The sequence below is a fragment of the Pan troglodytes genome, chromosome 2 (assembly GCF_028858775.2).
Source record: "Pan troglodytes isolate AG18354 chromosome 2, NHGRI_mPanTro3-v2.0_pri, whole genome shotgun sequence".
In the NCBI taxonomy this organism is placed as follows: Eukaryota; Metazoa; Chordata; class Mammalia; order Primates; family Hominidae; genus Pan; species Pan troglodytes.
In genome coordinates, this window is record NC_086015.1 from 73,067,194 (window position 1) to 73,080,208 (window position 13,015).

Genomic DNA, 13,015 nt, shown 5'->3' on the forward strand with positions numbered 1-13,015 from the left:
GCGAGGCCAGAAACACAGCCGGCAGGGAGGGGCGAGGTTGACTGCGGCTGGGCTCCCATGGGCTTTAAAGCCTTGCCCTGTAATTATAATCTTAATTACCTACGCTTAATTAGGTGAATCTTATACCGTGCATAATGTTGCTCTGCAGCGTGAAAATGTAGACAATACATTATGCGTTTACACAAACTATATGTTAATACGTAATTATATAAAATATTGGTATATTCTATGAAAAATTCGTGAAGAACCATCCCAGTATGCCAGAGCTTTCCTCTGGGGGCAAAGATCAAGGAAATTTTCACTTTCTGCTTTTCAGGATGGTTCCAAAGTCTTTGCCTTTATAAGTACTCACTTGAATAATAAATTTATCTAAATCCGTTTACATTGGTGGGGTGGGAGATTATTATTTTCTTTGAACAAATCAGCATTAATATTTTCATGTCACATTCTGTTAGATAAGTTCAGCGGAAACAAAATGATTTATTAAAACTTTTTTCCTGAGATAAATGTGTATATTTAGATACAAAGAAAAAAGTATAAAGGAAAACAATCACAAAAATCAAAGAATAACTGAGAACACCCATAATCCTATCACCTAAAGATAAATTGTGATAAAAGTTTCAATTATTTTCTTCTAGAGTCAGAAATACAAATATACACTGTGAATCTGGATGGCTGGATAGAGGGAAATGATCATGTTCAAAAATGTATGTATATACCCGTACACACACATCTCCTTCTATGGAGTGGGACAAGAATGATATTTGGAATCAAAAGTAAATGATTTTAAATTCTTCTCAGTTGTGAGCTACGAAACCCTTAGACACTTCTATTTCTTCATTTATAAAGTGGGCATAACACTATTCACCTTGTGAGACTGATAATTAAGTAAAATCCAGAGTGGCTCTCAAAATACAGTTTGTGATCAACATCACTTGGGAAGTTTTTTTTAACACAAATTTTCACCCCTCACCGCCCCCACCACGCTCCCCACCGCCCCCCCCCCCGCCTTCAGCCTTCTGCAAAGCCTGGGGTGATTCTCCACTGGTAAAGTTTGCGGGCCACTGAAATGGAGTACATAAAGCCTGATGGGTACTCAGTAAATGTAGCTGCTGTTACTACACTGTGATATTTAACCTCCTCTTGTCCTAGTTTTCAGTGAACCTTAAGGAAAGCTTGTCCTTTATGGTCCTCCAATTAGGTTCAGTTCAATAGCATTCACTGAGCTGAAAGTCAATGCCAGGCAGTGAGCGTGGGAATAGGGTTCACAGTCCCTATCAAGAGATACCAGCCTCCTTCTGCATCACATGTCTCAGCGTCAACTATGAAACTACTTTTTCTTGCCCAGACAACTCCACAGATGGTTTCACTGAGGATTTAACCTCAGTGCTTATCAAAATGGGCTCCTGTAGCCTGAACCCCCAACAATACTGGATACCCTTTGATTAGTGGTAGTGAGCATTACAACCCTCTCAGATAGTGAAAAGCAGCAGTCACCTTAAAGGCCACCTAGTCCAGTCTCACCCATTTCACAGGGGAGGAAACTGAGGCCTAGGGATAGAGTACAGCTAGCCGATGAAGAAGTCTGCAAAGGTATCTGGCCCTGCATCTGCTTGCTTTGAGACTAACAGCCTGACTCACCATGGTGGTATTTTGATAAATGACACCAGGCACTCTCACTGGCTTAGATTGATTGACGGATTAGAAATAGCCATCTGCCCTTGCCAGGAATGAAAGCAACAGAGACATGGAAGCAAAACCTTCAACAGATTTATTTTACTTCAAATGGAACATATCATAAACAATTAGACTATCTGCTATGGTTTTTAAACAGACAGATAGTCTGAATGGTCCTATCTAGACACACCAGTCCCATTGTAAAAGCCCCATCAAGCAGGGCTCGGCTTCCCACACCTGTAATCCCGGCTACTTGGGAGGCTGAGGTGGGAGGACTGTTTGAGCCCAGGAGTTTAAAACCAGCCTGGGCAAAATAGCGAGACCCTGTCTCTAAAAATAATAATAAATTAAAGCTCCAGAAAGACCTCTACAGTGAATCTGACCCCTCCCTCCCCGGAATGAACACTAACAAAGAGCTGCTACTAATAGCATTTCAAACAGTTACTGGAAAAAAGTAATGACTCATTACATGTTCATTTTTATTTAAAATAATTTAACAAAGGTAGAAATATTTAGAGAAAAAAAAATCTCCCATACCCCAAAGAGAGAAACAGGGTTAACATTTTGGGAGGGAGACAGAAGGGAATCATGCTATAAACAGCTTTCTCTGTCTTTTCAGAATTTCTTTATTTATGTTTAAACCTCTAAAGAGGTTTAATTCTTTCTTGGGTATCAATTGCCTGTGATCAAGGAGTAATCATATTGTTACTAATACACTCTTGACAGCTTTTGGTCATGCAGTTCTGAGCAGTTGGAAGATAAAGTTCTTAGTTATAGCTTCTAATACTCATAAATCTCACCAACAGTGTGGGGCCCCACTGGAGTTCCCACTCTCATCTTGACTAAGATGATTTACTCAGCTTGCCCACAGTGCTGCCTCTTGACATTCTGAAGCCCTGGGGAATTCCTCCACACCCTCTGACTTCCTGTAACTGAGCACTGAGGCTCAGTGCATCTCTATTTAGCACTCCTCTTACTGTCTCATATTTAACTAGTGTTTCCACTGGATTGCAGAAGTTTTGAAGGCAGAGCAGGATTACATTTTTCTCCTCTTTAAAAAAAAAAGAAAAGAAAAGAAAAAAAAAACCCACAGTGCTTTCACAGAGCCTCAAAAGAACTCGAAATACTTGCTGGCATTGTACTGAATATTCTCAACCTTTTCCCCCTACCCAGATACATCCACAACAATAAAGTTGGAGCAAGGTAGAGAAAAGTCAGTAGATGTTTATAATGAAAGCATAGAAAACAAATCAGATTAAAGCACTATTAATAGCAGACAAGAATCGTGGGCTATCCTATTGCTAATAACAATAATAGTAACATATAACTGTGAACCTTTATTATACACTAAGCATTTCCTATACATTCCTTCACTTATCCTCGTCTATGTGGCAGATGTTCCATTATCCCCACTTTACACATGAAGACACCGAGGCTGGGAGAGATTAAGTAGTTTCTCCAAAGTCACCTGCGAGAGAGGAAGGAGCTGGGACTCTAATTTTGCTTTCTCTGACTTCACACCATCCCATTTTTCCAGAATCAAGAAAACGTGAGCACTCAGGAATATTTTCACATTTTAAACTTTTTTCAAAAAGCAGCACATAAGATATATCTTAGCACTAATTCCATGCAATCACCAAATTTTCCTAAACACCAGTAGTAGTAGTAATTTCTTAGAGTCGCTGTAAGCTCCTTAACTGTCTTCTGAATTAATAAGGAAAATTAAATTATGTTTTCTAGACTTTGCATTAGTATATTTCATTACTTTCCAAGTTTTCAAAAATTGGTGATCTGAGTAGAGTGAATTCACCTTGTCTAAGCCACTTAGGGGCTTAGAGACTCTGTTATCTTAGAAATCTTCACCTTAGAATTCTACCTATTACATTATACAATTAAACAAACTACTTTTTTCTCATGCATTGTGCCAATCAGCCCCTTAACTGAAAAAAGATGACCCTTGGAAGCTTAGAAGAGAATTGACAACGAATACTTCTTTTGCCAGGTCTTTGGGCTGGGATACAAAACATCACGTTATCTATGAATATATTGTGGTCCCTCAGTGAAAGCTGTCACCAAATATTGCAATAAAACTAAGAAAACTTTTGAAGTGGAATGCATATTTCTGCCCAGAAAATGCTGGATGCAGAACAACTAGTTCACTGCAGACAACTGTTTGCTTTAAAATGTAAGCAACATGCCCAGCTCAGGACTGAAGTGGCCAGAGTGCCTACTTTATCAGAATGGCATAGCAGTCCAACAATTTAGCCTAGAGAGAACAGAGGTGGAGAACAAAGAAGAGAAGTGAAAAAAACAGACCAGCCCTTCTGTTCTACATGACCTTCTTTCCCGTTTTGCCAATCTGATTTCACACATAGTGACTCATGGTGAAACACAGAAAACATGGGAATTGCATTCAGATGTGTAGAGGTTAGTAAGACTTAGTTTTCAAAAGCAGCTCATTCTCCATTAACACTGTAGTCGCCTTCCATTTCATTTCACTTAGATTGGCATCTGCACAGCTGCCAAAATTTTTCTCTAAGTCAGAGAACACACTCCTAGGTAAACCTTCAAAAAAGGTATTTCGAAGGAGGCAGCTTCTCTGCTGCTAGAGAAGGCATTGCCACCTCCCTTCAGACAGGGGATTTCCGCTAGTTGCTTTCTGTCATTTCGTCTCTATTCTGCACTCAGTCCCTTGTTCTGTCTGGAGGTTCCTGTTTTCCTGTACCCAACCAAGAGCCAATGAAGAAGTAAAGAGGAGCAAACACGCCCGCCCACTCCCAATTTCCTTTGCTCTGCTGTCTGCCAACCGCAAAGCCGACCGAGACGGAGCCGCTGTCAACTCTTCAACTCAGCTCAGCTGATCGGTTGCCGCCGCCGCCGCCGCCGCCGCCAGATTCTGGAGGCGAAGAACGCAAAGCTGAGAACATGGACGTTAATATCGCCCCACTCCGCGCCTGGGACGATTTCTTCCCGGGTTCCGATCGCTTTGCCCGGCCGGACTTCAGGGACATTTCCAAATGGAACAACCGCGTGGTGAGCAACCTGCTCTATTACCAGACCAACTACCTGGTGGTGGCTGCCATGATGATTTCCATTGTGGGGTAAGTGGGGTCCCCCTACCCGGGACACTGATCCGGGGCGAGCACGGAGGGGCCTCGGGGTGCAAGATCCCGGGATGTAGAGACGCTCTCTGACCACGCTCAGCGCCTGCCCTGGCAATTCTGCAAGCGGCCAAGCCAGTGGAAACTTGTTTGCAGGGCGAGGCCGCAGTAACCTGGGGCCCCATTTTCTGCACCAAGGGCTGAGACTTGAGGGGTGCCCTAGGGGAAAGAGGACGGGGGAAATTTGCCAGCCGCGGGGAAGAAAAATGAGAGTTCCCCCACCCCCCTGCCCCCGCCCCCGTGCCAGGATCGGGCTCTTGCTGGAAAGATATTTGTAGCGCCCTCGTCTTTTAAAAATAAGAAGAAAAAGGAAAGTGGTGTAACCCTACCCTGGAGCTGGCTGGGGCGGCAGGGTGTGGACCCGGGCTAGTGTAAAAAGGGCAACCAAGTGGCGACGCACTTTGCTGCTTTCTCTGCCTAATGCCTGCCACACCGTACAGTAAAGCTGAGCTTGGGATCAAAAGGGGGGGTGTCTCCTGGTGGCGCATCTCCCATTGTGGGGTAAAGGCTGCCATGACTCTGGGAAGATGGCCTTCTGGCATTTTCTTCCAGCAGTGGCCAGGCGTGGTCACTTTCTCTGTCTTCGCTTCCTAGCCTGAGGTTTCAGTGTATCAGAAGGCCTTTTCAATACCTGATACTTAACAAAGTATCCTGTGTTGAGACTGCATGTACACCTGCTTTCCTAGAAACCACCTTTCCTTCTAGTTCACCCTTTAAGAAATGCTTCTCTCGCTTATGCAGGATGGGTGGTGATATTCTCAATCTTGCTGATTATCTCCTACACATCTTTAAAGAAAAAGCCACCCTCAGACTTTATAAAGGACTCACTTGCACTTAAATGTCTGACATTTCTATTTCAGGGCAGACGTAGAGGGAAGAAGCAGCAAGCTGGCTTGGGAGAAAAGGGAGAAATTTGCACTTGAAGGGTGTGGGAAAGGGTGAACAGGGTGGCTTCTTCAGTTGGCTCGCAGTTAATTGGCTTATACATTGAGCCACCTCTCTGTGCCTGGCCCCATGCCAAGCTCCAAGCACACCAAGATGAATCAGACTTGAATTCTGGCCCAGGGGCTCCTGGCAGTTGTTGAGAAGCTAAAGGAGCAAACACACAGCACAGAGGAGAGGGGGAGACTTCACAGTTTCCGAGTATGGTACACAGCAATCACCCCCATGCAGAGGTGGAAGCCCACATGTGGGACTCTATACACAATCGCACAGATCCTTCTTCTGCATTGCTTAAGGAATTCTTAAGGAATTGCATTCTGGGAATGGCTTGGTGTATAGAGGGCACAGGCTCTGAGTGGACTCGGAACTAGTGTGGCAGCCAAGGTACAAGTTATTCAGGGCAGGGCGGGGCAGGCCCAAGGCCTGAGGCAGCTGCCTTCTGAACCTTCCCTCAGCTCTGTGCTTCAGGCTGCTTTCCTGGAACACTAAAAAATTTCTTTTTTTTTTTTTTTGAGACTGAGCCTCATTCTGTCGCCCAGGCTGGAGTGCAGTGGCGTGATCTCGTCTCAGTACAACCTTTGCCTCCCGGATTCAAGTAATTCTCGTGCCTCGGCCTCCAGAGTAGCTGGGATTACAGGCACGTACCACCATGCGTAGCTAATTTTTGTATTTTTAGTAGAGACAAGGTTTCACCATGTTGGCCAGGTGATCTGCCCGCCTCAGCCTCCCAAAGTGCTGGGATTACAGGCGTGAGCCTCTGTGCCCGGCCAAAAATTTCTTTTTAAACATTTTTATTATTTATTTACTTTTGAGACAAGGTCTTGTTCTGTTGCCCAGGCTGGAGTGCAGTACTGTGATCACAACTCACTACAGCCTCAACCTCCTGGGCTCAAGCAATCCACCTACCTCAGTCTCCCAAGTGACTGGGACCCCAGGTGCGTGCCACAAAGCCTGGCTAATTTTTTTTAGAGATGGGGTCTCACTATGTTGCCCAGGCTGGTCTTGACTTCTGGGCTCAAGCCATCCTTCCACCTTGGCTCCCAAAACACTGAGATTGCAGGCGGGGGCTACCGTGCCTGGCCAAAAAAGTCTTTAAAACAAAATAAGTAGTAAATAGGTTTGCATCAATTTTTGTTTTTTTCTTTCTCTTTGCAAAGAAGCAGGAGGGCATCTTATCTGGTGATCTAGTTATGGAGGTATTTTCTTGAGGTAACTTAGATGTGGGGCAAAGTTTGACACAGACCAATAATTAAAAAAAAAAAAAAGTCTATTTTCTTCAGACATGTGTGCTGCCCAGACCAGGCACAAGCTCAGACAGCCTTGCTGCTTTTGATAGAATCCATTTTTCACTGTGAAGGCCAGGGGCCAGCCAGCCCTTTGACTAAATATAGCTCCCTCAGTATTGTGCCTTAGGCCACTAACTCAGGTAGTTTAGGGGTGTTGGCCCTCCTCATTTTCCTTTCAAATAAGAGTTGTTGGTTGTCAATGAAAATTTTGAAGTGAAAAAGTGAAAAGTAGCCATGAAGTTTTTAAAACTTATCCTTATTTTTAAAAACTTACAAAAGATACAGGCTAGTAGTAAAGGTTGATTTGAAAATTATGTGGATAAAATGTGAAATTTCCTTCATACTTCGGTAAAAGTTTGGTATATAACCCCTAACTGTTTTCTATGCAACTATAAGCACAGTCAGTAGTTTTTTCCACCAGTTGTTCTCTTTTCTTTCTTTATCATTTAATAATATAAATAAAGATTTATTGAGTGCTCTGTGTGTCAGGTACCTTGCAAAGTATTTTACCTGCATTATGTCATAGAACCCAATTTTAAAAAACTGTTACTTTTTTTTTATTATTAAACCTGAGGCTCAGAGAGGTTAAATGATTTACTCAAAGTCACAAACTTATGCTTGTGCTCTTAACTACTGTTCTGTCTTCCTATGAGTCACGAGGAAGAAACCAAACATCTTCAGAGTTAGGGAGCGTCCTTGATTCCAGAACACTTCTCATTCTAAAGAGAACTATCCTCTTTCGGTGATGCTAGTAGATGGGTAGGTCAGAGCAGTGCTGGCAGCTGTTCATCTGGATCCTCCACAGACTTCTCTCTAGTTTCTTAGAATATCTTGGTAGAGTATATGTGAAAATGTGACCTGGATAAAAGAGTGTTCAACAATGGTTCCATCCCCTGCTGGTGAGGAGAGCCTCAAGGGCATCGTAGGAGTGCTCTAGCCTCAGCTCTCCAATGTTGGAAACTGGCTTAGATGAGGATAGAGAGGGCCTCCTCTTCAAGATTTCAGGAAGGGTGAGGGAAGAACATAGCAAATACTATCTAGATCCAGAAACACTGGAAAAAACTGCCCATACCAAGACGGAGATTAAGAGGGATTAGGATAGAGATAAATCTGTGTTTAAACTTCTGATCAGAAGAGATTGAATTATTTAAAAGGAATAGCATGAATAACAGGCTAGGAAACTTGCGTTTTGCTGGAAATGCCTTTGGATCCTTTACATCAAGAAGGAAAAGTGTCTAAGATCGAAGTTGCCATAGCTTACCTTCTGCATCCTTGATGTGAGACGTTTTGGGATTAAGATATTCTTTTCACATCACACACAACAATAGAAGTCTCTACCTTGATCTTCAAAGTGAAAAAAAAGGCAACACCTAATGACACTTGCAATTTAAGTACTAAGCGTGTGATACATTCTAGTTGTGGATGAAAACTTCTTTGTGCTTAATGGAATGCCAAATGATTTGAGCTGGAGAACTCTGTTCAGTGTGTGAGCCATGGAACAGCAGCATCTTTCGCCTGAGAGCTTGTCAGAAGTGAAGCATCTCAGGCCCCATTTCAGACCTACTGGGTTAGAATCTACATTTTAACAAAAGTCTCAGATGATTCATAGGTACATTAAAATCTGAGAGGCACTGGATTGGTCTGGCTCAAAAGAAAATTTAAATAAATATACCTATATGCCCAGGTGTCACCTTCCGTGATTCAAAATGTATAGTTCTTGGCAGGGTCCAGGCATCTGTTGTTTTTTTCTTTTTCTGTAACTTCCTAAGTGATTGTGATTATACACCCCTAGGAGAAATACTGATCCTCTTGAACCCCGTAACTTCTGAAATGTAAAAGCTCGAGGTCACAGGCTAATTGGAACTAAAGCTGCTAATAATGGGAAGTGAAATATTTTTTCCATTAAGCCATATTGCAAATTTTCTAAAGCTCTTGATTAACCAAATTCAACTGCATCCCTGACTCTTACAACATTTGCAATGCTATTGCTGTCTTATTCTGAAAAGTTCTTTCCTGGATGGGTATAGTGGCTCACACCTGTAATCCCAACACTTCGGGAGGCAGAGATGGGAGGATTGCTCAAGGCCAGGAGTTTAAGACTAGCCTGGGCAACATAGTGAAACCCTGTCTAAAAAAAAAAAAAAAAAAAATTATTTTCTGCCATTAGAACTCATATTTTCTGGTGTGGCCTCAGAATCACCAACCACACACAGAATTTGCAACATATAAAAATGCCTCTGCTGCTTCTCCAGCAAGAGAGCTGCATGTATTCTTATGTATATACATTTGTGCCTCCCCCTTTAGATAGAACCATGTAGCTGCTGAAGGAATGAGCCCATGATTTCTCAGCTGAAGTAACTCCTCACCATGTGGCCTGATCATTTGGCCTATGGAGATGTTGCAGGAGGGTGGAATTGACAGCTGCCACTTTATGCTTTCAGTTACTCAAGATGGTAAGGAGTTTCTGGAAGGCTGGTAATTATAAGTTTGAAAACAGCATTAATGTAATCTTTTCAAAATGAACGTGGCTTGGTGGCTCTGTAATATGTTCTAGGCCTGTGGCTCCCAGCATCTGGTATTATGAAATGTTCATATTGTTTGTACCTTTAAATGCTGTAAAGATGAAGAACCAAGTTTCCAGTTGGTAGAGGAAAAAAAGCGTAAGGCAACCCTGGGAGGCTCTGGATCAGAATCTATTGAAATGATTGCAGATAGAATGAGTTGCAGTCTGTTTATACTAAAGCAAGTGGAAATGTTTTTGAGATTAGTCAGCTTCAACACCAGTTCTACAACATTACTCTTATTTGTGTTGCTTCATTCATTCAATTAACAAAGAGTATGAAGCACTTACCAACTTCTCAGACACTGCTAGGAGATAGTGAAGAATAGGACAGCTGTGATTCCTGCCTTCACGGAAAGGCAGCAAGACCACACTGAACACATGATAACTAATTTGTATACAAGTATAGCAAGTGTACAGAAATACACACCTACATAAACACATCCTTCTCAACCTGACTTACCTGATCTCCCCTGTACATTATTATTCCAAATTCCAAATCTCTCAGGTGTTGGGAATAGGGGAGGCATTGAGTATGTAGACAGGAGAAAGGTTTTTTAAATTTTACTATCCTAACCCACAGCTCAGATCCTTCTATTCCACTGAACAAATACTGAGCACCTACCATGTGGCAGACACTGTCTAGGCCCTGAGGATACAGTCAGGAGTACAACTCCACCAGCCTTCCCAAATCCTCCCAGAATTCTCCTGCCCTTCCATGCCCATTTATTTGCATTTGAGGCTGGCACCTGTCTTCCTCTGATGGCTTATGTGTTTCTTCTGAATACAGAACTTTAAGAGGTCTGTCAACACACAGTAACATTTTAATCTCAAAATCTTTATCTAGGCTGGACATGATGGCTCACACCTGTGATCCCAGCCCTTTGGGAGGCCGAGGCGGGTAGATCACCTAAGCTCAGGAGTTTAAGACCAGCCCGGGCAACATGGCGAAACCCCATCTCTACCAAAAATAGAAAAAATTAGCCTGGCGTGGTGGCATGCATCTGTGGTCCCAGCTACTTGGGAGGCTGAGGTGGGAGGATCTTTTGAGCGTGGGAGGCGGAGGTTGCAATGAGCCAAGAACGCACGCCACTGCACTACAGCCTGGGTAACAGAGTGAGACCCCGTGTAAAAAATAAATAAGTAAATATAAATCTTTAATAAGGATTGTTTTTCATTAAATAACCTCTGACAGTGTATGTGTGTATATGTGTGTGTATGTACGTGTGTGTGTGTATATGTGTATATATATATATATATTTTGAGACAGGGTTTCACTCTATTGCCCAGGCTGGAGTATGGTGGCGCAGTCATGGCTCACTACAGCCTCTACCTCCCTGGGCTCAGGTGATCCTCCTGCCTCAGCATCCTAAGTAGCTGGGACTATAGGCATGTGCCACCAGCCTGGCTAATTGTTGTATTTTTTTTTGTAGAGAAGGGTTTTTGCCATGTTGCCCAGGCTGGTTTCGAACTCCTGGGCTCAAGCAATCCTCCTGCCTTGGTCTCCGAAAGTGCTGGGATGACAGGCGAGAGGTATGCCTGGCACACCTTTGATACTATTTATGTAACTTTGTTTATCTGAACTTCTCTCCCCTCTCCGTCCAGCTTTTTTTTTTTTTTTTTTTTCAATGTTGCCTGCTACTTTTGGCCTTTGGTTGGTAGTTTCTGTTTCCTTTCCCTAGGTAAGGATTTACAATGATTCTAGGTAAGTGTGCAAATAAATGAGTGTATTTTGGATTCCTGGCCCCCTGTCTTAGAAAGGAGAAGCTCTCAATCAGCTTAGGGACAGAGAGCTCTGTACAGGAAATCCAGTTCAAAAAGGTCAAGACCCGTTCTTGACCTACCCACTTAATATCTAATTAAGCATCAATATTGGAAATTTTGTATTTTTTATTTTTTGGACAAATGAATTCTATCCTTATCACTCAGCTTCAGAAAACTTAACCCTTAATACCATCCTCTGTCTCTTGAAATGAGCGTGGCTTCCTGTTTCTGAGAATGCCTTCACCCTTAATACCATCCTCTGTCTCTTGAAATGAGCGTGGCTTCCTGTTTCTGAGAATGCCTTCAAGCCCTGTAATTTTAGGCAAAACCTTCAGGCTAACAACTTCAGGTTTGCAAGCATTCATCATTGATACATGATAGGATTTCCTGGCCTTCCTTCTCGTTATGCAATTTGCTAAAGGAGACACCTGGAAGGCAGAAAGCCCTGCTTCTTCTAATCTGCTTCATATCTCATTGGTGCAGCTTCTCCTTGTCTCAGAGGAACAAAAAGAATGCAGAAATTGGGGGTTAGTGAGGGGTAAATAGACAGGAAACTTGTGAGAAGGAAGTCTGTGTTACCAAGCTCGTTAGCATTTGTCCAGCCCCTGTCTTCTCTCCACAGCTCTGTAAGAATTTGCCATGTGACAGTTCTCAGTAGCTTTTGTTTGTTTTGTTTTGTTAAGACAGAGTCTCTCTGCATCGCCCAAGCTGGATGCCATGGCAGGATCTTGGCTCACTACAACCTCTGCCTCCCAGGTTCAAGCGATTCTCCTGCCTTAGCCTCCAAGTAGCTGGGATTACAGGCACGCACAACTATGCCTGGCTAATTTTTGTATTTTTAAGTGATTACAGGCACACACAATTATGCCTGGCTAATTTTTGTATTTTTAAGTAGAGACGGGGTTTCACCACGTTGGCCAGGCTGGTGTCGAACTCCTAGCCTCAAGTTATCCCCCCACCTCAGCCTCTCAAAGTGCTGGGATTACAGGTGTGAGCCACTGTACCCAGCCTTTTTTTTTTTTTAATTTTCTAAAATCATTCAAGAAGAACAGTTTGTAAACAAATATCTTTCCACTTCTGTTCCCCAAAAAGTATTGGTTGTTAAGAGTAACCATGGGTTGCTAATTGTTGAAAGCAGTGATGAGCATACATGAAGATTCATTATACATTATTCTCTCTACCTATGTATATGTTAGTTTTCCATAATGAAAAGTTAAAAAGGGTTTTATGAAGTCTAATCAGAGCTTTGTACACAACTATTATTTGAAGCTCCGTCACTGTGGGAAGCGTCAGATTTATGGTTTCTAATCCGAGTCCAACCTGTTGTTTATTAAAAACAAAAGAAAATCTGGAGGTTCCTAAGGCATGTCTTAGTATGAACACTTTTAACATGCCAACTGTTAAAAAGACAATGGTTGGTTTGGATGCGAGTGTTTAATTTGTGCCAAATTACACAGGATACAGTAAATATTTAGGGAATGGCAAGAATGCAATAAATCCTCTAGGCCTTCCTAATTCAGTTGGTTAGGAAAATCTCACTATGACCTTTCTGTAACAAAAGAGACAGGCTCCTGTTCAGTTTTACCTACTGTACAGTCTCCTTTATTCCATGATCCTTAGGCCAA

General features: G+C 42.6%; 1 protein-coding gene across 1 annotated transcript in view; it reads left to right on the plus strand.

Moving 5' to 3' along the window:
• The first annotated feature begins 21 nt into the window (after nt 1–21).
• ARL6IP5 (ADP ribosylation factor like GTPase 6 interacting protein 5) overlaps nt 22–13,015 on the plus strand; it is a 25,638-nt gene continuing 12,644 nt past the window's right edge. The window contains exon 1 of the mRNA XM_516574.8: nt 22–4,778. Coding sequence (XP_516574.2) covers nt 4,603–4,778 — 176 coding nt within the window. The 5' untranslated portion in view covers nt 22–4,602. The remainder of the gene's footprint in view (nt 4,779–13,015) is intronic.